At 42.8% G+C, this 22,852-nt stretch overlaps 2 protein-coding genes across 5 annotated transcripts in view; both read right to left on the reverse strand.

Annotated features, from left to right (window-relative positions):
• Positions 1-1,363: 1,363 nt before the first annotated feature.
• LOC306939912 (uncharacterized protein) lies at positions 1,364-11,316 on the reverse strand. Of its 3 annotated transcripts, XR_013791945.1 has the most exons (5): positions 11,005-11,316; positions 7,490-7,523; positions 6,819-7,028; positions 2,023-5,649; positions 1,364-1,824 (listed from the first exon to the last, which is right to left on the reverse strand). XR_013791945.1 is itself a non-coding variant. In XM_079524720.1 (3 exons), exons 2-3 carry the CDS (start codon positions 7,018-7,020, stop codon positions 4,235-4,237), a joined length of 1,617 nt encoding a protein of 538 aa, XP_079380846.1. In that variant the 5' UTR covers positions 7,021-7,028; positions 11,005-11,315; the 3' UTR covers positions 1,364-4,234. The 3 variants fall into 3 exon arrangements, 1 of the variants encoding a protein (XP_079380846.1); XR_013791946.1 differs by lacking the exon at positions 7,490-7,523 and having other exon boundaries at positions 11,005-11,315; XM_079524720.1 differs by lacking the exon at positions 7,490-7,523 and having other exon boundaries at positions 1,364-5,649; positions 11,005-11,315.
• Positions 11,317-12,928: 1,612 nt separating this feature from the next.
• Positions 12,929-22,852, reverse strand: part of nup188 (nucleoporin 188) — a 28,087-nt gene continuing 18,163 nt past the window's right edge. Inside the window, exons 31-43 of one of the 2 annotated variants that reach the window (XM_079524718.1) lie at positions 22,728-22,813; positions 22,432-22,577; positions 20,589-20,770; positions 19,946-20,146; positions 18,586-18,678; positions 17,930-18,082; positions 17,299-17,436; positions 17,075-17,149; positions 16,484-16,699; positions 15,798-15,929; positions 15,444-15,517; positions 14,838-14,967; positions 12,929-14,589 (exon numbers count right to left, since the gene is read on the reverse strand). In XM_079524718.1, the coding sequence (XP_079380844.1) occupies positions 14,410-14,589; positions 14,838-14,967; positions 15,444-15,517; positions 15,798-15,929; positions 16,484-16,699; positions 17,075-17,149; positions 17,299-17,436; positions 17,930-18,082; positions 18,586-18,678; positions 19,946-20,146; positions 20,589-20,770; positions 22,432-22,577; positions 22,728-22,813 (1,806 nt within the window). In that variant the 3' untranslated portion in view covers positions 12,929-14,409. Of the gene's footprint in view, positions 14,590-14,837; positions 14,968-15,443; positions 15,554-15,797; positions 15,930-16,483; positions 16,700-17,074; positions 17,150-17,298; positions 17,437-17,929; positions 18,083-18,585; positions 18,679-19,945; positions 20,147-20,588; positions 20,771-22,431; positions 22,578-22,727; positions 22,814-22,852 lie in introns of both variants that reach the window. The other variant, XM_079524717.1, reaches the window with a different exon arrangement.

Consider the following 22,852-nt stretch of genomic DNA (forward strand, 5'->3'; position numbering starts at 1 on the left):
CTAACCAACTTCACCACGGTAAAGGCTAGTAGGCCTACGTTAATATTCTACTGCATAAACGTAAGCTACAAGCAAGTTACATGACCACGCAATGTTACAGGCTTATTTGGTTTCTAAGATGTGCCCAAAATAACAGGTCTGTAAACTGTTGACACATGAGCGGTGCGTTGATGGCTTGTAGCCTATGTGTTCTTTTGGATGGGCAACGATGCATATTACGTATGTATGTATCTGGGTTTGAGAGGCTATGACTGATGTTGGCAGTTGTCATAAATATTGTAGCTCTGTTCGGGACTGTTGCACAGTGAATGATGAAAGAGTTGCACTTTGCCGACGGGGATAATACCTGGACATAACTGCGTCACTTCAGAGGAAACTATTAAGGGAGCTGCTACTTCAGAGATGTTTACTCACCCCTGGAATCAGTTAGAATGGTGGAAATGTAACGTTAACAGCCAACGTGAGTTACATAAACCTTTTATTTCGGTATTATTATGGCGTTTTTAATTATTAGATTTTTTTGGGGGCTTTTGGGAGTTTTCGGGCCTAACATTATGGTAATGTTTGCCTCGGGCTGGTCCAGTTCGGGCCCAGTAGGGTTGGGCCTTAATATTCGGTTGAGGACTCTATCCGAATACGAGACATCTCACCCCGGTGAGTTGTCTTCACTTTTTGACATGTCGGGGTGAGTTGTCCGGACAGCTCACCCCGGACAGCTCACCCCGGAAAGTGAAGACAGCTCACCCCGGAAAGTGAAGACATCTCACCCCGGTGAGATGTCTTTACTTTCCGGGGTGAGCTGTCTTCACTTTCTGACATTGCGGGGTGAGTTGTCTGTACTTTCCGTGGCACCCATTACAGTAGGCATAATTCAATTTCGGATCTAACTATCGGTTCCTACAGACGTGCGCAGTCACGGCTAATTATTTATTTATTTAACAGTAAAATCGGGTGAAACACTAGGAGTAGAGCGTCTCTCTCTCTCTCTCTCTCTCTCTCTCCGAAAGTGGCCAAAAGTGAAGACATCTCACCCCGGAAAGTGAAGACATCTCACCCCTAAAAAAGCAGGGGTGAGATGTCTTCACGTTTAGGGGTGAGTTGTCTGGACAACTCACCAAAAGTGGCTTTAGGGGTGAGTTGTCTTGTTACCCTCTATCCTATAGCCGACCTGGCGCGTTAGAACCATAGGTTAGAACTGCCGCGGGGAACTGTTCCGTTCTGTTGGCAACTTGGCGCGCAGCCAATCATTCCCCCATGAGAGGGAATGATTGTAAATCTTGCTTGATTCATTGATTGATTGATTTAATGCTTTATTAACAGTTTGCAGAAAAAAAGCAAAGTACAGTTCAATGCAAGGTTTGCTAAGAGGATTTAAAGGACCACTTCACCACTTTTCATCTTCATAAAATTGGTTCTCACTAATCATGATAAAATGGCAAAAAAAAGAACAAAGAAAATCGACTCTGTGTCTCTGTGGGCAGTTCAGAAACACGTCCACCAGTGACATCATCGATGGGGAATCCAAGCTAATAGAAACTGCAGACTTTCTATTCCTGAAACGTTACAATGCAATAATGGAAGCTATCGGCAAAATCTTGTTTAAAAATAAATCTGCCTAATGATGATGTCACTGGTGGACGGGTTTCTGAACTGCCCACAGCCCTCCTATGAGACACAGACCGAGTAGAACAAATGGTGGTATTTTATCATGAACATTACTGAGCACCAAGCAGGTCAGATATAAATTCAGTGGTATGACGCCGGCACAAGGGAGACATGCCCTCAATGCTTTCTGGCTAAGTCCAAACCTAACCTTAAGGTGGCCTTACACTAGCCGATAATCGGCAATTTTTGACGCTCGGGGGGTGCCCGACCGCTCAAAGCGTGATCGGGATCGGCCCGATCAACATCAAGAATGTTTGATATTTGCTCTGCCCCGCTCCGATTATCCTGTAGTGTGTGGTGCTATCAGATTTCAGATTGAAAAAAAATCGGCTAGTGTAAGGCCACCTTTAACCTCACTAAACTGAGCCTAACCTCACTAAAGTATAGTCTTAGTCAACAAAAAAAATCAAAAACCTTTGACCTTTTAGTCTTAATTTTAGTCAACACAAATAACACTGCCATAAAGACAGTAAAACATAATCCAAAAAAGATGGCTTAAGCAAACACTTTGTACATATAATCAAATTTGTAAGTTACAGAATACTGACGTCCTTAACCCAGAAAAACCCTAAAAAAATAAAAAGATGCATAAAGCTAACCTTAACCTATACCTAAAGAAAATGCCTAAACCTTCGAACCTGTGATCTTGGGTACATCTAAAGAAAGGGGGCCACACCCGCTTTCTGGCAGAAAGCCTTCAGGGCAAACTTCTCCCTTCTGCACGACACTGTTGAAAAACAGCTAAATAAAACACTAGGCTAGTATATAATATTATGCAACAGATGAACATAGACGTGTGTACATATAATCAGGTGAGACATCATGAAAACTGTTGATAACTTAATCATTAAGTTAAAACTATTGATAACTTAATCAATAACTGCTCTTAGAGGTTCACGGAACACCAATATTGTTTCCGCAGGAGACAAGTTTTTAAGGAGCGCTTGTCTACCGAAGCCGCTGGGCTTTCATCATATTCTAATACAAACAGAAAACTCCATTCTGGCAGCCAGCTCGGTACCGTGCTTCGCTGGTCATTAGACTCCCAACCCACACCTCCTGGTATCGAATCCCGCTGCTGCCACTATTACCGCCGATTACTTTTTTGTCCGATAAAGTATAGTTTTAGACCGCAATGGAGGGGCGCCATCTCAAGCGAACTTGAGCAACGAGAGACCCCACCAAGCGAGCGAGTTGCCAAGTCGAACGTTGTGAAGTTCCCTTAGCCGACTCAGCGCCGTTCAAGATGCAACCCAATAAGCACAGAATAGTAAGTCCCCCCTACTTGAGTACGGTCCAAATGAACACAGCGGAGCGCTCCCTACTCCACTGTCAACCAATCACAAGCTCCCTACGCCACTGACAACCAATCATAAGTTCCCTACTCCACTCCAATCATAAGTTCCCTACTCCACTGACAACCAATCACAAGCTCCCTACACCACTGAATCGCAGCGTGGTTAGTGACTCAGGGTATGGTGCCAGGCTAGTTGCATTGAGTAGGACCCTCAACATTAGGCCACTCCCACCAACTTTGGAACAGTGCTGATGTTTTAGTTGAGTTTTAGTTCTTTTTAATAAAGTTCCATTTAGTCATATTTTAGTCATTTGAAATGTTTTACTTTTAGTCTAGTTTTGGTCGACTGAATAGCATATGATTTTAGTTGACTAAATGTATAATTCAGTCGACTAAAATGTATTTTGGTGGGCCGTGATAGCGTCGTAATGCCCGATTTATACTTAGCTGTGTGCCGAAAATATCAGATCTACAAGCTCACAGCGGCTATTTTCAGAGCGTGATACCTGCACACAACCAAATGTAGTGATTTGTGCTGATCCCACTCGCCAGACCGAAGGCGAAGCACAACCTATCGTGCCAATAGGGCCGAGCCCGATTGGCAGGGCCGTTGTGGGCTGGGTCATGGCTGGGGGCTACACAAACATAAAACAACTTATTTTAGTTCTACTGGATCTATTCTCCACTAGTCCCTCCCTGACATATTCTACTTTGTTTGTTGAAAAATTGTCAATATATTTAGTCTTAGTCATCATAGCTTAGTTTTTATGATGACATTAACACTACTTCGGAAGCCAAATAAACGGTATATGTTATGTTAGCCAATCTACAATCTCACACATCGGCTGTTTCTTTGTAATGGATGTATATTATAGGCTTTAGGTGGTGTTGTCACCATCATTTTACTTGACGATTCGTTGTCACATTCATTGTTTTTGGCATTTAACATTGTAACATTGAAATGCAATCAAAATTACATTTCTGGATTTCTTTTAGGCTTTATTAACCGATAACACAATCAAATATAAATAATGTACCATGGCTAAAACATATTTAATACATTTAAGGAGCTTGCAAACTGCTGCGTCTTCAGGCCCGAATATCAGAGCGAATTACGGGTGCGCCGTTTTTTCCTCTGCTTTTTCTGAAAAGAACGCAGCAGTATGCAAACACTCATACTGTTGTTTTAACCAGTGCAAATAGCTGATCTGTAAGCTCACGTATCATGAGGGAGCTTGTAGATCAGCTACACCAGTGTTACCTGCTCTCTGACTACATGACAACTTCAGAGAGTCCTCTATGAGTTCTCTGGTGATGTATGAGATTACTGCGCGTGCTGAACCATTTCCCACAGTGGCCGCAGGCGTAGGGCTTCTCTCCTGTATGAATTCTCTGGTGATTTTTGAGAGTACTGCTCAGGCTGAACCTAGTCCCACATTGGTCACAGGCGTAGGGCTTCTCTCCTGTATGAATTCTCTGGTGATTTTTGAGAGTACTGCTCCGGCTGAACCGTTCCCCACATTGGTCACAGTAGTAGGGCTTCTCATCTGTATGAGTTTTCTGGTGATTTTTTAGAGTACTTTTCATGCTGAACCTAGTCCCACACTGGTCACAGGCGTAGGGCTTCTCTCCTGTATGAATTATCTGGTGATTTTTGAGAGTACTGCTCCGGCTGAACCGTTCCCCACATTGGTCACAGTAGTAGGGCTTCTCTCCTGTATGCATTCTCTGGTGACTTTTGAGATCACTGCTTTTGCTGAACCGTTTCCCACATTGGTCACAGTGGTAGGGCTTCTCTCCTGTATGAATACTCTGGTGACGTTTGAGAGTATCGTTCCTGCTGAACCTTTCCCCACATGTGTCGCAGTGGTATGGCTTCAACCTTGTATGAATAATTTGGTGTTTTCTGAGAGCACTTCTGCAGCTGAAGCTAGTCCCACACTGGTCACAGGCGTAGGGCTTCTCTCCTGTGTGAATTCTCTGGTGAACTTTGAGAGTATTGCTGTGGCTGAAGCGTTCCCCACATTGGTCACAGTAGTAGGGCTTCTCTCCTGTATGCATTCTCTGGTGACTTTTGAGATCACTGCTTTTGCTGAACCGTTTCCCACATTGGTCACAGTGGTAGGGCTTCTCTCCTGTATGAATACTCTGGTGACGTTTGAGAGTATCGTTCCTGCTGAACCTTTCCCCACATGTGTCGCATTGGTATGGCTTCAACCTTGTATGAATTATTTGGTGTTTTCTGAGAGCACTTCTGCAGCTGAAGCTAGTCCCACACTGGTCACAGGCGTAGGGCTTCTCTCCTGTGTGAATTCTCTGGTGAACTTTGAGAGTATTGCTGTGGCTGAAGCTAGTCCCACACTGATCACAGTTGTAGGGCTTCTCTCCGGTATGAATTCTCTGGTGATGTTTGAGAGCACTTCTGCGGCTGAAGCTAGTCCCACACTGGTCACAGGCGTAGGGCTTCTCTCCTGTGTGAATTCTCTGGTGATCTTTGAGAGTATTGCTGTGGCTGAAGCTAGTCCCACACTGGTCACAGGTGTAGGGCTTCTCTCCGGTATGAATTCTCTGGTGACGCTTGAGAGCACGGTTACAGGCGTAGGGCTTCTCTCCGGTATGAATTCTGTGGTGTTGGTTGAGATGTCTATTTCTGCTGTAGATATGTTTCAGTTGGGCAGGAAAGACAGCTGTGATGGAGAATGAGGAGAGAGGAAAAGAACATGAATGAATGTTTTAAAATAACAGGCAAGACCCAGGCACCTAGGCTGCTGAGCCAACCTGACGGCGTGCCGCGGGTTCGACTCCCGATCCCGACGGCCTTTGCCGCGTGTCTTCCCCCCCACTTCTCTCCTCATTTCCTGTCTACAGTCTACTTTCAATAAAGGCAGAAAAAACACAAAGCAACTGGAGTCGTGCGAGCTACGTATTACCCTGATAAAATGTTCCTGACCGAGCGACACACCTCCCAAAAGATATGGAATTCTGCAGTTTCACCATGGCGGGCCAAGGGATCTACAGTCACAGATGCGACGTGGTCGGTGGTTTTGCACTGCATTGACTCCTGATCAAGAGAAACGACCGTCACCATAATGACGCTTTCTACCTGATAGAGGACGCCGCTCTGTGGACGCTACAACACCGTCTAGAACCTTGTGAAGAAGACGGACACAAATGGACCTCCGGTATGGTTTGACTGAGAAGTGAAGTGTTTGGACATCAACAAAGCACTCTGGGTTCCGTCTGGCGATTAAATTATACGTCAATAAACTCAACATCATAAATATATGAACTGAACTTCCTGGCATTTTGCCGGATTATTAATTGAAAGAAAAGACTTGTGAAGCTGCTCCTAGGACTGAACGACATTAGTAGCCTATTAAATTCATTTTTTGGAGCTAATTGAGTGTTGTGACGTGTTTTTTATTAAAAGGTATGCATACGGTATTTAGAATAACATTGAGTTGTTTTTTCAACATGTATATTGTTTAGGACCCGGGAGCAACATGGTGACCCAGCGGAACCGGCAGGTCAGTGTTCAAGGCCCCGCGAGGCGTGCTTGCGCATCATCGTACCAAAACCTAACCCATAGAAGACAGTTGACTGGTCTAAGTAGCCGGTCTGCTGCTAAATTATCATATCACAATATAATGTTATATCATTGACCTAGAAGTCATGATATAACTAGGCGTGATGATTAAGAAAGGTTAGGCCTCTCTCTCTCTCTCTCTCTCTCTCTCTCTCTCTCTCTCTCTCTCTCTCTCTCTCTCTCTCTCTCTCTCTCTCTCTCTCTCTCTCTCTCTCTCTCTCTCTCTCTCTCTCTCTCTCTCTCTACAGTGACATGAAAACATGCACATACCTATTCTGTGTAACTTTATCACAGGCTGCTTCAGCATGGCTGCCTGGTAGATCTGTTCCTTCTCTGACGCAGCAGCTGAAAAGCTGTCGGACGACATCGCTCTTTTAAAACCCCCAAATAGTTCATCTCCTCCGGTCCACTCTGATGGTCCACATTTGAGGCCCGCTTTTACCGTCTGGGATGTGACTTTACTCGCTGTCATGTTGTGGTCTACACACACACACAATAAGGAAAGAGAAAAAAATGTTATCGTGAGGTCAATGACATGACTCAGTCCTCCTGACTAAACTCTCCCAGATCAACACTGGACAGAACATCGCTAACATAACCAGGACAAACCCACTCTCAGCCCAATCTTCTTTTATGGGGGTCACTGGCGAGACATGGGCAAAGCATTTCCGGGGGTCCCCAGCCAAAAACGTTGAGAACCACTGCTGTAGGCTACTGTCTGCACCTCACTCCTATTTGTCAGTGGAACTACACTAAACTGTAACCATGTGACCTGTCTGCATTTAGACTTATTTAAGCAAATCGGATTTCTATCTTGAAGTGACACAGATCTGATTCAGGCTACATTCAGGCTAGATTTGGCTGCCAGTGTAAAACAGGCCTTAGTCCCGTCTTTGCACATATAGGCTATTTCCCTGGTGAGGTCTGCGTTAGCAATTTACCTGGTGAGGGTTAGGGTTAGTGCAGGGTGGACTGCTAAAAGAAAAGAGAGAATTTGCCTGGATCAACAACAGGTTTGATTGATAATTTCACAGTATGTAGAATGGGTAGATTTCAAACGAAAGCACAGGTAAATTCAAAAACTGTTACTTTGAGGACGAAACCATGAAAAACAATAAGATTTTAAATCAGAGTCCAGGGTACATGCATGGTTTCCTCCGCCACCGGTGTGTGAATGTGTGCATGAATGGGTGAATGTAATGCACACTATGTAAAGGTGTTTGAATAGGTGAATGTGATGCATCTATGTAAAGGTTTGTGCATGTGTGTGTGTGTGTGTGAATGGAATGCACAATCTATGTAAAGGTGTGTGAAAACTGTGAATGGGTGAAGGTAATGGACACTATATGTAAAGGTGTATGCATGTGTAACTGTGTATGAATGTGTGTGTGTGTGTGTGTGTGTGTGTGTGTGTGTGTGTGTGTGTGTGTGTGTGTGTGTGTGTGTGTGTGTGTGTGTGTGTGTGTGTGTGAGAATGTAGTGCACTTTGTAAAGCGCTTTGGACAAAAAGCGCTACATGAATGCACCATTTACTCAAGCTCGAATCATACTTTGTCGCATGCTGAAAATAGGGTGTGGCTACACAACACTGAGTTGGACATCTGAATGATACACGAAAAAGAAGACAGCAAAATAGTCAGTCAGGCAGGCAGTGAGTCACTTGTAGCTCATTGATCATTAGCTAATTCCCAAAGTGGGGTCCGGGGACCCCCAGGGGTCCTTGAGGGAGTTTCAGGGGCCCCCAGCTAAATGATAGTTTGGAACCAAATGGACCCTTATGGGTCTGTAACTCTGAGAGTGTACAAATAGAGATAAATTAACATTGATTTTACAATATAAATTGGGGGTCCCAGAGATAGAAATGCGGTCCGTAGACTAACTGGGGGGTCCTTGCAATTACCTATTTGCTCGTCCACATATGATGTACATTCTCCCTTCATCGTCAATGGGAATATAATTTGTGTAGGACAAAAATACAGATTTGCTCCACATATGACGTAAATTCTCCATTATTGTCAATGGGAATTTAATGTTTGTGTAGAACAAAAGAGCCGATTTGCTCATCCACATAATGACGTAAATTCTCAATGGGAATTTAATGTTTGTGTAAGACGAAAATCTACACTAATAGCTGAATATAGGAAAACAAAGTTTAGAAAATGCAATTTAAGGCTATATTCCATAACAGATTTAGTTTAGAAAGGTGCAGTTCGAGCATAATAGTGCGAGAGGAGGGTGAGGGGGTGTGTGTGTGCGTGCATGCGTGAGGGGGAGAGGTCTCCGTCAGAACTGATAGAGCCCTACTCTCCAGGGAGAGAGACAGGATGTGTGTGTGTGCGCACGTGTGTCTGTGGACACGAACATGGCGCGCTTCATTACAATGTTAGCAATGGTAGCAAGAGCTTCAATGTTACTTTTAAATATAGTCAACAAGGCGGCAGGCCTGCAGTAGGCTATGCACTGGACAAATGTGCATGACAATATTTCAATAAACTAGAAATACGAGGTAATCTTCGACTATGCATGCACCTCTTGGTACCACAGCACCTCAGATGCCCTAAAAACAAGGCTCCAGACTTCGCAAAACAAACTTGTCAGGCTACTACTTGGCCTTACTCCCAGAACCCACCTAAACCCTGCCCATGACAGGCTGGATGGCTTAGGGTTGACGACAGAGTACAGCATCTTGCAATGTGTCTGGTCCACAAGATGCCCATATGTACCGGTCCAAATACTTCCCTAATGTCCACACTCCAACACCAGAGGGAGTTCCACAAACCACGTGCAACCCAGATTCGGCTAAAAACAAGGGGTTAAATTAATTTTGCTCCTATGTCACTAAAATGTGGAACGCCCTACCAACAGCCGTTAAGAAATGTGAATCCATAGACTCCTTCAAAACCGCTCTCAAAGAGAACCTACAGGACTGCTGCAATTCGAAACTGACTGTACACTCAAGACACTGCCACCCTTAGATCTCCATATGGAGCTGACCTGTTCTAACATTCCATATGTTGATCTGACCTCATCAAACCCTGTACACTCAAGACACGCTCCATATATGCCCTTTAGGGTGCTTCTCGCCCCCAGGCGTCTTACTGGTGTTAGGCTTGCTGAAAATCATGGATTTAGTTGAACTACGAACATTATTAGTTGTGTAGGCTACAGATAGCCGCAATTTGCAACTCTAGATTTTTTTATAATGGGATGAATCTAGAGTTGCAATACCCTCCATTGACTCCCCACTCATCCATTTGCGTTTGTGATCTGCTTGTATTAAACAACGTTAAACTCACCAACATTGCAGCTGTAGTCTTGCTTGAATTATCCTCTTTCAATCTGCCGAACTTGTTTTTCATAAAAATCCCCCGTAGACATGTTATGAGCTACTTTCTGTCAAGAAATTCTGTGCAAGTGATTCTTTTTCTAAGTGCTGGAGTTTGGAAGCACTCGTCGTAAGTCACTGAACGGCCCTGCATGCATCTGTTTTATTTGCACATAATGCAGGAGGCAGCAGCGCGACCCCTTAATAAAAACGAGCGCTTCCAAACTCCAACATTTCTTCTTCTTGACAGAAAGTAGCTCATACCATGTCTACGGGGGATTTTTATGAAAAACAAGCTCGGCAGATTGAAAGAGGATAATTCAAGCTTGGACTACAGCTGCAATGTTGGTGAGTTTAACGTTGTTTAAGACAAGCAGATCACAAACCAAATTGGATGAGTGGGGAGTCAATGGAGGGTATTGCAACTCTAGATTCATCCCATTATAAAAAAATCTAGAGTTGCAAATTGCGGCTAGGCTACAGAGTGAAAAGCAGATTGTTACCAATACAGTTACTGATATATTTGAGTGGATGTGGAGATGGAGAATTCGCAAAGCCAGGAGTTGAAGAGCTGTACAACAGCGTTTAAAAAGGGAAAAATGTATAAATTATGTATTAGTTAATTTTCATTTTTCTTTCGTTCTCTCATCTTCGTTTTGTTGTTCTCTTGTTGTTGTGCACTCTCTCTTTCTCTCTGTATAGGCTACAGGTTCTCTCTGTATAGGCCAAGGTTATATTTTATGTTTGTTTTCTCTCCTTTATTTGATGTAATCATGGTGAGCAGGTGAGGTATCAATAAGATTTATCTTCTTCCTGCTCCTTTTCCTTTCTTGTATGGAATATGTAAATAGAAAAGTATAGGGTAAAATGAATATTATCATGAAATAAATAAATATGAAATGAAATTTTAACACGACAGTGCTGTGACCAGTGGTCACAAATTACATTTTAAAGTACCAAAAGTTTGGTACTTTAATAGCTACATTTTGATGTAGCTATTAGTATAGCCTAGGTCTATATTGCAGTATTGATACTTTTGTTTTACTTAAGTAAAACATTTAGTCACAGTGAGTACCTTTTTTTGTTTGTTTGTTTGTTTGTTTTTTTCAACCACTACACAAACAAACTTACCCCGACGCTGTCTGTCTCTCTGCCTGGCCAAGGTAGGCCATTAACATGGGCCAAATCCACCTCCTCCTCCAGGAGTTTTCTGGTTCAGTCGAGCCCCGAAAACAGTCGCTGACTCGCTGTAGAAGGCAGCATGTTCACCAACAGCTGCGTCACGTTAACTTAATTGTGTCTCCTCTGCTCAGCGCGTCTAGTTATGTGAAGTAATTAATTAAACATTATACATGTTTCATCCCAATCCCCAAAACAGGCAGCTCTCTCCTCTCCCCGACTCTCCTGCATGTGTCGTTAAGTGTTCATAGGTGGCGACCCTAAGACAGTTACGACAACTCCGTTCACTTCATGGCGAAGAGCGACAATGTCCTGGACCCGGTCCGGAAGTTGGCAGAATGCACTGGACTCAGGCAACAGCCCAGCTTTAATGATCTTAAATCCCTTTATTTTAGATCGTTTTTTAATAATAGTACAGCATAAACATTACAGAGACTTTAGTTGTCACTGTACAATACTTTAAAACAGTTGCTGATATTTGCGCCGCCCTCGTTGAAAACAATGTATTTCAAACTCCAGCTTGTGTCACCGACTCACTGTCCAGGCTGCATGAACAGCGCTCAGTTTTCTGCCCCCTCAATGTCGTAACTCTGCTCTGACTCTGGCAGTGGTTTTCAACCAGTGGTCCGGGGACCAACAGTGGTCCTTGAGGGTTCCAGGTGGTCCCCAGCTAAATGATGGCGAGTTGACCAAATGGACCAGATCGTTGGCAATACAATGAAACCAAATGGACCTGCTAGCTGGGTCTGAATTCGTTAAAATCGTGCACTTGGTGACAAGTTTTTGATTTTTGGTATGGTGGTAGGTAAGGTTATAAGGTTTTCAAAAACCATCGCAAACGAGTTGAGAGCGCCCCCTAGTGGTCCGTTTGCAATGAATCTAATATTAAATGGGTCAGTATATGGTTATAAATCAAAATAATTGATAAAATAGATTTTCCAATGGATTCTATTAGTATTGGGTGTGCTAAATAACATACTAAACAATTAGGAAAAAATAACTTCTGGAAAGGCATCATTTTCAAGATGGCGTCCACGATGGCTGCCGGGAGCTTAAAATGCCTATAAACTGGGATTTAATACATAAAAAATCACAACAATTATGCACTTGGTGACAAGTTCTTGATTTTTGGTATGGTGTTAGGGATGGGCATAAGGTTTTCAAAAACCATCGCAAACGAGTTGGGCTCGCCCCCTAGTGGTCCGTTTGCAATGAATCTAATATTAAATGGGCCAGTATATGGTTAAAAACCATAATAATGGATAAAATAAAAAATTCAATGGATTATTAGTATTGGGTGTGCTAAATAACATACTAAAAATGTAGGAAAAAATAACTTCTGGAAAGGCATCATTTTCAAGATTGCGTCCACAATAGCTGCAAAATGCCTATAAAGCTTGGATTTAATATGTAAAAAAAAATTATAATTGATAAAATAGATTTTCCAATGGATTCTATTAGTATTGGGTATGCTAAATAACAAACATTTTGGGTGAAAATAACTTCTGGAAAGGCATCATTTTCAAGATGGCGTCCACGGTGGCCTCAGTAAGCTTAAAATGCCTATAAACTATTTAATACATAAAAAATCATAACAATTATGCACTTGGTGACAAGTTTTAGATTTTTGGCATGGTGTTAGGTATGGGCATGAGGTTTTCAAAAACCATCGCAAACGAGTTGGGCTCACCCCCTAGTGGTCTGTTTGCAATGAATCCAATGTTAAATAGGCCAGCATTGGATACCTACAAATTGTACAGTACTTTACACCTCTGCCAAATGTGCCCATAACCTTGTAGTGTAAGCATTCTGTCCACACAGACTGTATTTGAGACATTAAACATTTTACATTTAGGTTGAGAATACATGAGACAGATATGTTTAGTCCCTTTTATTAGCACTCCCCCAGTACAAATCTTGGCAGCTTCTTTGACATACATACAAGATGAAATAGGTTAACGAGTGGAGTATAATTAAAAGCAAACTCCACATCAAAAAAGTTTTGTTCTTAGAATAAATGCTATTCCATTCAGCAACCTCCATGAAAATCAAGACATAATAGGAAAATAAGCAAACGGTAAGAATATACAGAGTAAGCTTCGTTTTTTTTAATAACGGCTCCATTACTACCAATACATGAAAATGCTATTTGACAATGCTTTTAAAAGGATACATAATCTTTCACTCCATTGACATAGCTGGATGTCTGGTCATCAAGTGATACCAAAGTGACCTATAAAACTAGGCCTTGGAAAGACGAATCACAGTCAAGCTGATGTTAAATAGCACCCATTTGTCTGTAGATTCCCTTCCGGAAGCAATGTTATATAAATACGCAGCTCTATTCATTCATAGAGCATAAACCTTTTCCTCTTCTTTTTCTAAAGCTGGACCATAGTAATAGCCAAACAGATGCATACATCACTATGTCAAATCCAAGTATTACGTGAAGAATTTAGGAAGAGGTATTTTTGAAAGATGACTTAACACATACAGTTGTAGAAAAAGAGACTGGCTGTGTAAAATTCAACTGTAACCTTGGTCATATATTTGTATAACAAGTAGCTTCAAAATCAATTTAATCAACACATACTGTAATACTAGAAATGGTTCTGGGTCTGTCTGTCAGCACTACTTCAAGTAAAGTGCTGGAAGGAAAATTCGGTTGGTTCTGTCAAAGAGAACCATGCTTTCCATGTACCAACAGCATTACAAATGTATATACTGTATATATCATGTTTGGCAGAAACCTTGTAGGCATGTCCATATTTCAACGTGAGTGTCATGCAAAAGTAGTAAAAATAGCCAATCTACAAACTGATAATGGGTTGCAATGAGATATTACAGGCCTTGGACTCCTCAGCATAGGCCAAAGCACTGTTATTAGCCTTTGCTTTGCGTATCAACAGGCTCAGGGATCTGCAGGGTGTTAGTAAATCTCAAACTAATCCACCATCCCAGATCGGACCACAGTACTTTTTAAGTTAAGGCAATCTTAGTGATTTCCTAGACTATGTCAAATCCAAGTATTAGCACTAGCTTGCCACAGATGGCATCACAACATGCCTTCAAGAACTTTAGTTGGGTGGTACCCGCTCAGCGAGTGCCACCCAGTCAATGGCCTTCAGGGCAAAACGAAGCCTAACCTCCCAGTAGTTATCTTCAATGCTTTGCTATCTTTTCGAAGTGCTTATGTCTGTTTGTGGGTGTTATATTTAACCAATTTATAGTATTAACAAGAGCTTTTGACTGAATAATTAATATATTGGACCCTTTAAAACACATTTCCTGAAAATGTATGGTATTGAACATACAAGGTTTCTGCCCAACAGCAACAGATATGCTGCACATGACTGGCTATCTTTGCACAAGTCTGACGAAGGCCTGGACGAGCTGGATGATTGTCTCCTGGCCCTCATGGCTCCCCTTGGAGCCGGGCGTGGGAGGTTTTGTCTGAGAGGAAGGCAGAATGCCACTGGCTGGGGACGACGGAGATCCCCTACGGAAGTGACGAGAAAGGCCAGAGAGAAGAGTGCTCTAGAAGGAGAGAAGAGATATCGAAATAATTGCACTGAAAAAACAAATACAAAATACCATTCATAACCTATATTTAACCATTTAAACCATATACTGTATAGTATACACTTGGTTAAGATCTACAAGCTTGTAGCTATGCCATTTTTGTCAAATGTCGATACATTTTTCCTAAATGTTTGCCTATTATGACATGGCCAGAAAGTTTTAAAGCTTAGATAATTTAAAAACAGATAGTCAGGTGGTCTCACCAATTCAGAGCTGAGCTCTTGCTTGAGCCTCTGCTTGTCTCTAGGGAGGATAGTGGGGTCCTTTAGACACCGTACAGCTTGGGAGATTAGCACGTAGAAACAGTTCTCCATTGTGAACATCAGTAAAGACCTGGACAGAGAGAGAGAGCAAGAGAGAGATCAATTTAAAAAGGCCGCCCTCCAGCCAATTTGGTTTCCTTTCCATTTTCACCTCTAATATAGTCATGCCCAAAATAGGGTCACTAGGTTGCAATGCATTTTGAGGTGGAATATTAGTCTCTACCTTCACCTAGTATAAGATAAAATCAAATAACGTGTAAACTTTTCTTTCAAGTGCAGCTGAAAATGTTCAGTGTTCAATATTCATACTCAAAATGAGAAAGATTTAGTCAAAAATACAAATAGAAAATAGTGCCTGGGGAATAAATGTATAGTAATACGAGTTGGTTACTACAAGTTGGCAATGAAGGGGTATCTCAGCATTCTTAGAATTATTTCTGTGAACCAGGGCCAAATGTGTCAGGGATATAAGTGTTTCCCATATAATACCAATCCAAATAATACTTAAACACAGAGGGAAGAAAGAGGCCTAGTCTGTCTACTTACTTGAGTGCTTGGATCTCCTCTGATGATGCTAATGAGGCTATACTCAATGAAACTGGCTCTTTCTTCTTCTCCATCTGCTCATCGAAACAACAGAGTTGGGGGGACAAAGGCTATTAGGAGCACAAAATACAATAAACTTAAGTGAACAATGCAATCAATGGGTGAAAGCAGATTTGGTACTTGCACATCGTAGGCGCTGGGAAATGACAACGTTGGTTGTAAACTAGCATTGACAACTGTGCTTTTTTTACATAGCTAATTGTTTACACCTAGTTTTAGCAACGGAAGCCAAGATATTGTCCCCAGTCTCTCTTGAGCAAAGCATTTAGAAACTGACTGGTGAGGGGCACCTACCTCTCCTAACATGCTGAGGGCCACATTAATGGTGGCCAGCAGAGTTCCAAAGGAAGGAGGCACATCTGGGTCAAAGGGTGATGTTGTGAAGCTGAGGACAAACAGGGTCCTATACTCTGCCAAATCCATACACTGACACAGACAGAGAGAGATGCACGTTATTCCATACAATGACACAGAGATACACACTGTGGAGATACACATTATTAACTGGATGCCTTGAGGTTTGTGAGGCGTGCCTGAGTGAGCCGATAGGTGAGCGAGTAGCCACGCTGAACAGAAAATGGCCTTGCGTCAACAAGCACAGCCTCTGAGTTGGTGAGCCGTGGTGGATGGCGTTTATTAAAAACTAGCATCAGCTTTCAAAAATAACCGACACACTCACAATGTGACGACTGCGACACATTGTTAACTTGTAGACTGGCTATCTTGTGGCAATGTCCTAATCTCAAGTTTGTATTTTTTTAAGCAATTTCACAATAAGGGGCCACAGCCAGAGACTACAGCTATTTGGGGGTCCTTGGCATGGAAAAGTTTGGGATCCCCTAACAGAGCCTCGAAACACAGAACACATTGTGTGAATGTGTTCACAACAGAAAAAACTGTATTTGCAAAATTTGCAAATACAGTGACAGTTAAAAGTGAAAGTGGGATTACGGTACTAAGCATTGTGTGTGGTTACCAACCTGGTCGAGTAGGATCTGGCAGCAGTCTGGAGTGAAGTGTTGCAGAGTAGCCAGGGTTTTGCTGAGGATCTTCAGAAGGCTGCACTGTACAGCCAGCAGGGCCTTCTGCTCGGCCTCCTCCCTCTCCCCTCCACCGGCAGCCTCCTTGGAGGGAGTCTGGGCTGACCGCTGGGATCTTGGGAGAGGACCAGGGGGTAACGCCTCACCATTTTTCACCTATAGGAATTACATTTTTACTTCACAAATTATACATAATCATAATAGGCAAACAGGAATTTGAAGTACAACAAAGTATAATACTGTAACACAAAAAACAGCAGTGCATATCATTTCTTAAAGTAGAGGTTATCAAAGTGGGACCCCCAGAGGTCCTTGGGGGTGGTTGGTACCCAGCAAACACTCCAGTATAATCACCAGCTTGAAATTAGCCCAATGAGAGAATGTATAATAATGACTATTTCAGATGATCATAGGTTTCACTCTCACTCGCAGTGTAGACAGTGGTAGAATTGTGTACACACAACATCTAATAAAACAAAAGTACTTTGTTGACTTCAAAACAATGTAAATAAAAAAATGTGAGAGTGAGACCTGGAGATAGTGATGGAGCATCTTCTTGCTATGGAGGAGATATGTACACGTCTGACACAGGTAACACAGGTTTACCTGCATGTAGAGAGAAACGCAACCAAAAACCAGAAAGGTTAGAAAGCTGTACTGTCTGTAAAAGCATCAAAGATAAAACTAAAGGCAACAATAGCATCCATTCGTCTACTCTAGCCGGTATCATTTAGTTTCTCTTGGGACGAACAGACCTGTACATCTCGGAGTAGCTTGGGCAGGTGGAACTGCCATTCCTTGCAAAAGCTGGAGAGCTGCAGCAGGAAACCCACGGTGTGGTCAGCCTCGTCCAGACACACCAGGCTCTGCACCGTGCGCACTGCATTCAGACACTAAGGCAGCACAGAAGGAAAAGCATTAAGCCTGATCCGTTGCAGTTGATTCTGACAGCAATCTTTTTTATTTTTAGTCATCTCTTGAATAGTTCTCATTTAGTTTGTCACATTTTTAGTTACCTGGAATAATTTAGTGTTGGTCTAGTTTTAGTTGACTAAATGTCATAAGATTTTAGTCGACTAAATCTACAGTTGATTTACAGTAGTCGACTAAAATGTATTTTGTCAGGCCTTGATGGCGTAATGCCCGATAGCCGATCTACAAACTCACAGCGCGTCGCAGCACGACGTGTTGTGAGCTTGTAGATCAGCTATTTTCAGCATGCAACCAAACATAAAATGACTTGTCATTTACTTATGCTGGATCTCTTGTCCACTAGTCCCTTCCTAACATTGTAGTCTAGTTTTTATTATGTGCAATTTTCACATGATCACAAATATAGCTCCAAAGTTACCTTTCAAGACACACACACACACACACACACCGTACCTGCAGTATGCGTTCTTGATGTACTCCAACAAAGTCAAGAGCTTCATTGATGAAGTTGTAGCGCAGCGTCTTGAGCAGACTCTCCATGAGAGACATACACAGTCGGTACACCCCTGGCCAGCAGGGGGAGTCCTGGCCTTTGCGAGAGAAACCCTGGACAGACACATTAGACATATACATTAGACCAATACTGTTGTTATCACCTCCATCATTTAACCCAGTGGTTGTAAACCTTTTTTATACAAAGTACCACCTCAGAAAATATGTCTCTCCAAGTACCAGTGTAGCTATGCACAGTTAACACAGGAGGGAAATTTAGTTTATTCTTTGATTTTTATTATTTTCCTACGCCAATAATGCAGCTCAACTGATGATTTCTAACGTGATTCATCCGTTCTCAAATTAACGGCTAGGTGTGCCGTCATGCTCATTTCAGCACGGCTGGAGAGCCTACTATATTTCAACCAATTGCTTGACCAAAATAACTACCGTAGTAATATAAATATTTCATTCCACTTTTGTCTTTTTTCTTCTTTTTTGGGCGACTCCTCTGAGTACCATCAGAGGAGGGCTCAAGTACCACCAGTACCACAGGTTGATGACCGATTTAAAAGTCGATACATGTTTCAGTGTAAACTAAAGCTCAGTTCTTTTACCTGTGAGGCTCCATTTGAAGAGCCTTCATACACGCTGAGCAGTGGAAGACAGATGCTCTGAATGACTCCAGCTCCAGCAACAGCAGCTGCCCCCTGCAAGGACAATTTGAGAGGTAAATGTGACAAGGCTTGCACCAGGGGGGGGTAGTTCACTTTTACATAACATTTCACAGTTCATTTTCACTTTTCTACTCTGACTGTCGTGTGCACCGACAGTTTTTATAACTTGCTTGATTTAATATTTAAATATTTGATATTCAATTGATGAAAACACGGCTGCCTCCTAAATAAGCTCATTTAACACTAATTATGCTAATGATGTGAGATTTGCCATGCTCCAACACCCGTTTGACCACCAGGATTAACAGTTGACACGTTGTTGTTCTCTCGGTCGGTGGTGAAAAAACCTGACCGCGAGTATCACAGGGCCTGCTGTCGGCCTTTGAAAAACCTTGTTTTCAGAAACGACATTCATTGCGCCGATTTGGAGATACAGGCCATTGAAAGCAGCACATAGAGTACAAGTGGATGCGCACGCATCTTCAAAATGGCCGCGGCCACTGTCCCACTTTGACTGTTATGCTAACGAGAGGCAGCTAACGATTCGATCCGATCAAAACATGGATTAAAGAATATAAACCCTGTAAAACGTAGTCTACGGTTCTGGCAGGCTTCACGATTAATTTAATCCTACAGTTCTGGCGGGTTAAGACAGCTTGAATTTTTGTTTGTTTTGTTGGTTGTTTGTTACTTTGTAAAGCGTCCTTGGGTTCATGAAAGGCGCTATATAAATTCAAGCTATTATTATTATTGAGTGCTTGGATGTTGCATGACAGTAGACCTTAAAATGACCCCAAAAGTGCTTTGAAGTGGGGCGCCCGGTGGCCTAGTGGTCCAGGCGCATGCCAAATACAGGCTCTTTGAAGTGGGGCGCCCGGTGGCCTAGTGGTCCAGGCGCATGCCACATACAGGCTCTTTGAAGTGGGTCGCCCGGTGGCCTAGTGGTCCAGGCGCATGCCACATACAGGCTCTGGCCTGACAGCGTGTTCCGAGTCCCGTTCATGAAGTGCTTTGAAGTGGGGCGACCGGTGGCCTAGTGGTCCAGGCACATGCCACATACAGGCTCTGGCCTGACAGCGTGTTCCGAGTCCCGTTCATGACGACCTTTGCTGCATGTCTCTCCCCTTCTCTCTCCCTCTTTCCTGTCAATCTTCACTTGAAACTATCAATAAAGGCAGAAAAGCCAAAAACAAATCTTTAAAAAAAAGAAAAAGTGCTTTGAAGTGAAATACACCTTTCATGTGAAGGACTGATTTAAGTACAATGTCCCTGAAGGCACACAGTGTCTTGGTGCGTTTACCTGCGGCGTGCGGGCCAGAGTGAGCAGCAGGTGCAACGCGGCCTCAGTGAAGTAAACGTTGTGCTTGGAGCGCAGACTGAGCTCCAGGGCACTGAGAACGGAGGGAAGAACCGGAACCTTCCTCATCACCGACACCCAGTGTTCTCCGTCCTCGTCGGCGCGACACAGCTCCTTGGCTAAGTGCAGTGCCAGCACACAAACCTGACAATAGACGCACAGTATTAATTTCTTCGACTAATACTATGACGACAAAATGTCCGTCGACTACCTTTGTTAACTGACGAAAGCTAAATGGATACTAAATGAAAACTAAGCTATGATGACTAAAACTAAGACTAAATATATTGACAATTTCATCAACAAAATAACAACTAGACTAAAATGTTAGGACGGGACTAGTGGACAAGAGATCCAGAATAAGTCATTTTACACTTTGTTGCATGCTGAAACAAGCAAGTTTAAAATCAGCCAAAACACATTTCAGTCGACTAAATAAACTGTAGATTTAGTCGACCAAAATTAGACTAACACGCTAACCAATGTGACTAAAACTAAATTAAAACTATTCAAAAGGCTATGACTAAAACTGAAATAAAAATGTTGCCGTGCCGTCAAAATCAACAACACTATCCGCGGCACGCACCCCGTCTCTTTGGTCCTTTTGAAGACTGCGCGGAGCGTCCGTCTCCATGCTGTCCTTGTCCTCCGGCACCACGTCTCCCACCTGGCTCATGTGGCGAGTGCTGTCGATCAGGGCGAGGGCCTCGTCCTTCACCGTCTCGCAGACGCACAGCAGAAGCTGGGGCAGCTGGGATATTTCGCCGCCTAGTGAGCGGTGAAATTGCAGGGTTACATTCATCCGATGACTAAAAAGACACACATGCACCGTACTCTGTGTGTGTGTGTGTGTGTGTACTTTCATAAATGCTTTTTCCGTCTGGACTCAACGACGATATTTTCCTTTAAGCCATTAATTGTAAGACCTGCCACCAGTGTTGTAACTAATGCCCTTACATCACGTTACGTTACCTAACGGCGCTACTTTTTGCAGTAACTTGTAACCTAACGCTTTACATTTCCCCATTCCATAACGGCCTTATAGTTATTGTCCGTGCGTTACCCGCGTTATAATGTCAACTTATGTGATCCAAGTGAAAAGTCTCCCCATACAATTCGCCGCATCAGATGCAGTGAGCACTTTCTATGATGTGTAATTTATACTTCTGCAGTACGACGGTTTCGTTCACCAAAAATAACAAATCTACAAGCTAACAATGCGTCGCCACTGCACTTCAATATATTTGCTTATAGATCGGCTGTGTTCTGAGCTCTGCCAAAGTCCCCGCCCCTTTCTACTGGGCAGAGAGGGAAGCAGGAGTTTGTCTACACACACATCGCACAGTCACTGCGCTCCGCTCAGAATAATATGTAAAGAAAGACGAAAGAAATGGACGGACAATTATACTTGGATGTCGAGCGAGTAGAGGTTGAAGGGCTAGTTCCCAAAAATAACTATTTCAGATTCTCGGTAAGGGACAAGGACCAAACAAACATTATTTTCAAACTCCTCCAGTTTCGCCGACGGAGTGTGTGTGTGTGTGTGTGCGGACTGTGCTGTACACCGTCCGTCAGCTGTTCTCCTCCCTTGCTCTATAATGTAGCCTACATTAATCTGCTCCTTTCATAATGACAATTTAAAGTGAATCCTACTTTGAGCGACGTGCGTCCATTGATGGTAGCATACTCTTTGTAAACTACGCCACGTTCAAAAACATATCCAGCAAACAAACTCCTCAGCAAAAAGTTATAGTATTCCATGGAAGCAGATGGGATCAACACTTGCAAGCATAACATTTTAAGAACTGTACGTCAGTGGTATGGAACTAGAGAGGGGTTAAAAACCACAACATAAACCGGAGTTTCACTTCTATAAGGAATGACATGAGGTATTCTTTTTCTGAACAGGTTTTATTGTTCCACTACATTAATTTTTCATAATGTTAGGAGGGAGTTGTCTTTTCTCTTACTGTGCGACAGAATAAAAAACCTTCTTTTAAATTGTTTTTTTATATTATTATTTTTTAAAGTAAAGTAAAGTACTAAAAGTTACTTTCATAATTTAATAACTAGTAAAGTAACTAGTAACTTTTTTAGATAAGTAACTATAACTATAACTCTTTACTTTTTAAAAGTAACTTGAACAACACTGCCTGCCACACATCTCGTGTCACCTTAGCTTTTAACCACTTTAACCATTATTTTAAACTTTAGCTGCAAAATAGCAGTGAAAATATGTGCAAATCTTTGAATATATATTATTTCACAGCGAACGCTTTTAACTCATATCTTTGCTTCTGGGGGGTACCTGGAATTCTTTTTCTTTTTTAGAAAACTCAGTCATGATTTAGAAGACATTTTTTGTAGAATCTGGTCTCAGGTCTTAACGGGTTAAGCCGGAGTCTAAAATGTGCTTGTAAGAGACGCACCATTGAGTCCCTGTATCTGCAGCACAGAGATGAGTGCAGAGAAGACCTTGGCCTTGGTCCTCTCCATCAACTGCTGGTCAGCCTGTAGGACGCTCTCCAGGATGAGGGACAGGGGGGACAGGACGTCGGGGCCTGTTGCCACCACACTGCAAAAGGAAAAGACACGGTAATGCTGCCACGGAATGGAGTGGAAAAACGTTCACATGCACAACTGTCAAACTCATCTTCACAAAATGCACATGTTCAGGACAGTACAGCGTATGCGCACACACACACACACACACACACACACACACCTTCTCCACTGTTTGAGGAGGGTGAGCAGCAGAGTGGCCATCATGGATCCAAGACGCAGACACGGGACCGACGTAGGAACCATCAGCTAGGTGTAGGAGAAGCAGTGAGCGGTTCCAGAACAGAG

The sequence above is a fragment of the Electrona antarctica genome (assembly GCF_951216825.1).
Source record: "Electrona antarctica genome assembly, chromosome: 16".
Taxonomy (NCBI): domain Eukaryota; kingdom Metazoa; phylum Chordata; class Actinopteri; order Myctophiformes; family Myctophidae; genus Electrona; species Electrona antarctica.

Coding starts and splice junctions, on each gene's coding strand:
- LOC306939912 (XM_079524720.1), bottom strand. CDS start 7,020: ATGACAGCGAGTAAAGTCACATCCCAGACGGTAAAAGCGGGCCTCAAA. Junction 5,650..6,818: donor GATAAAGTTACACAGAATAG/GTATGTGCATGT, acceptor TCTCCATCACAG/CTGTCTTTCCTGCCCAACTG.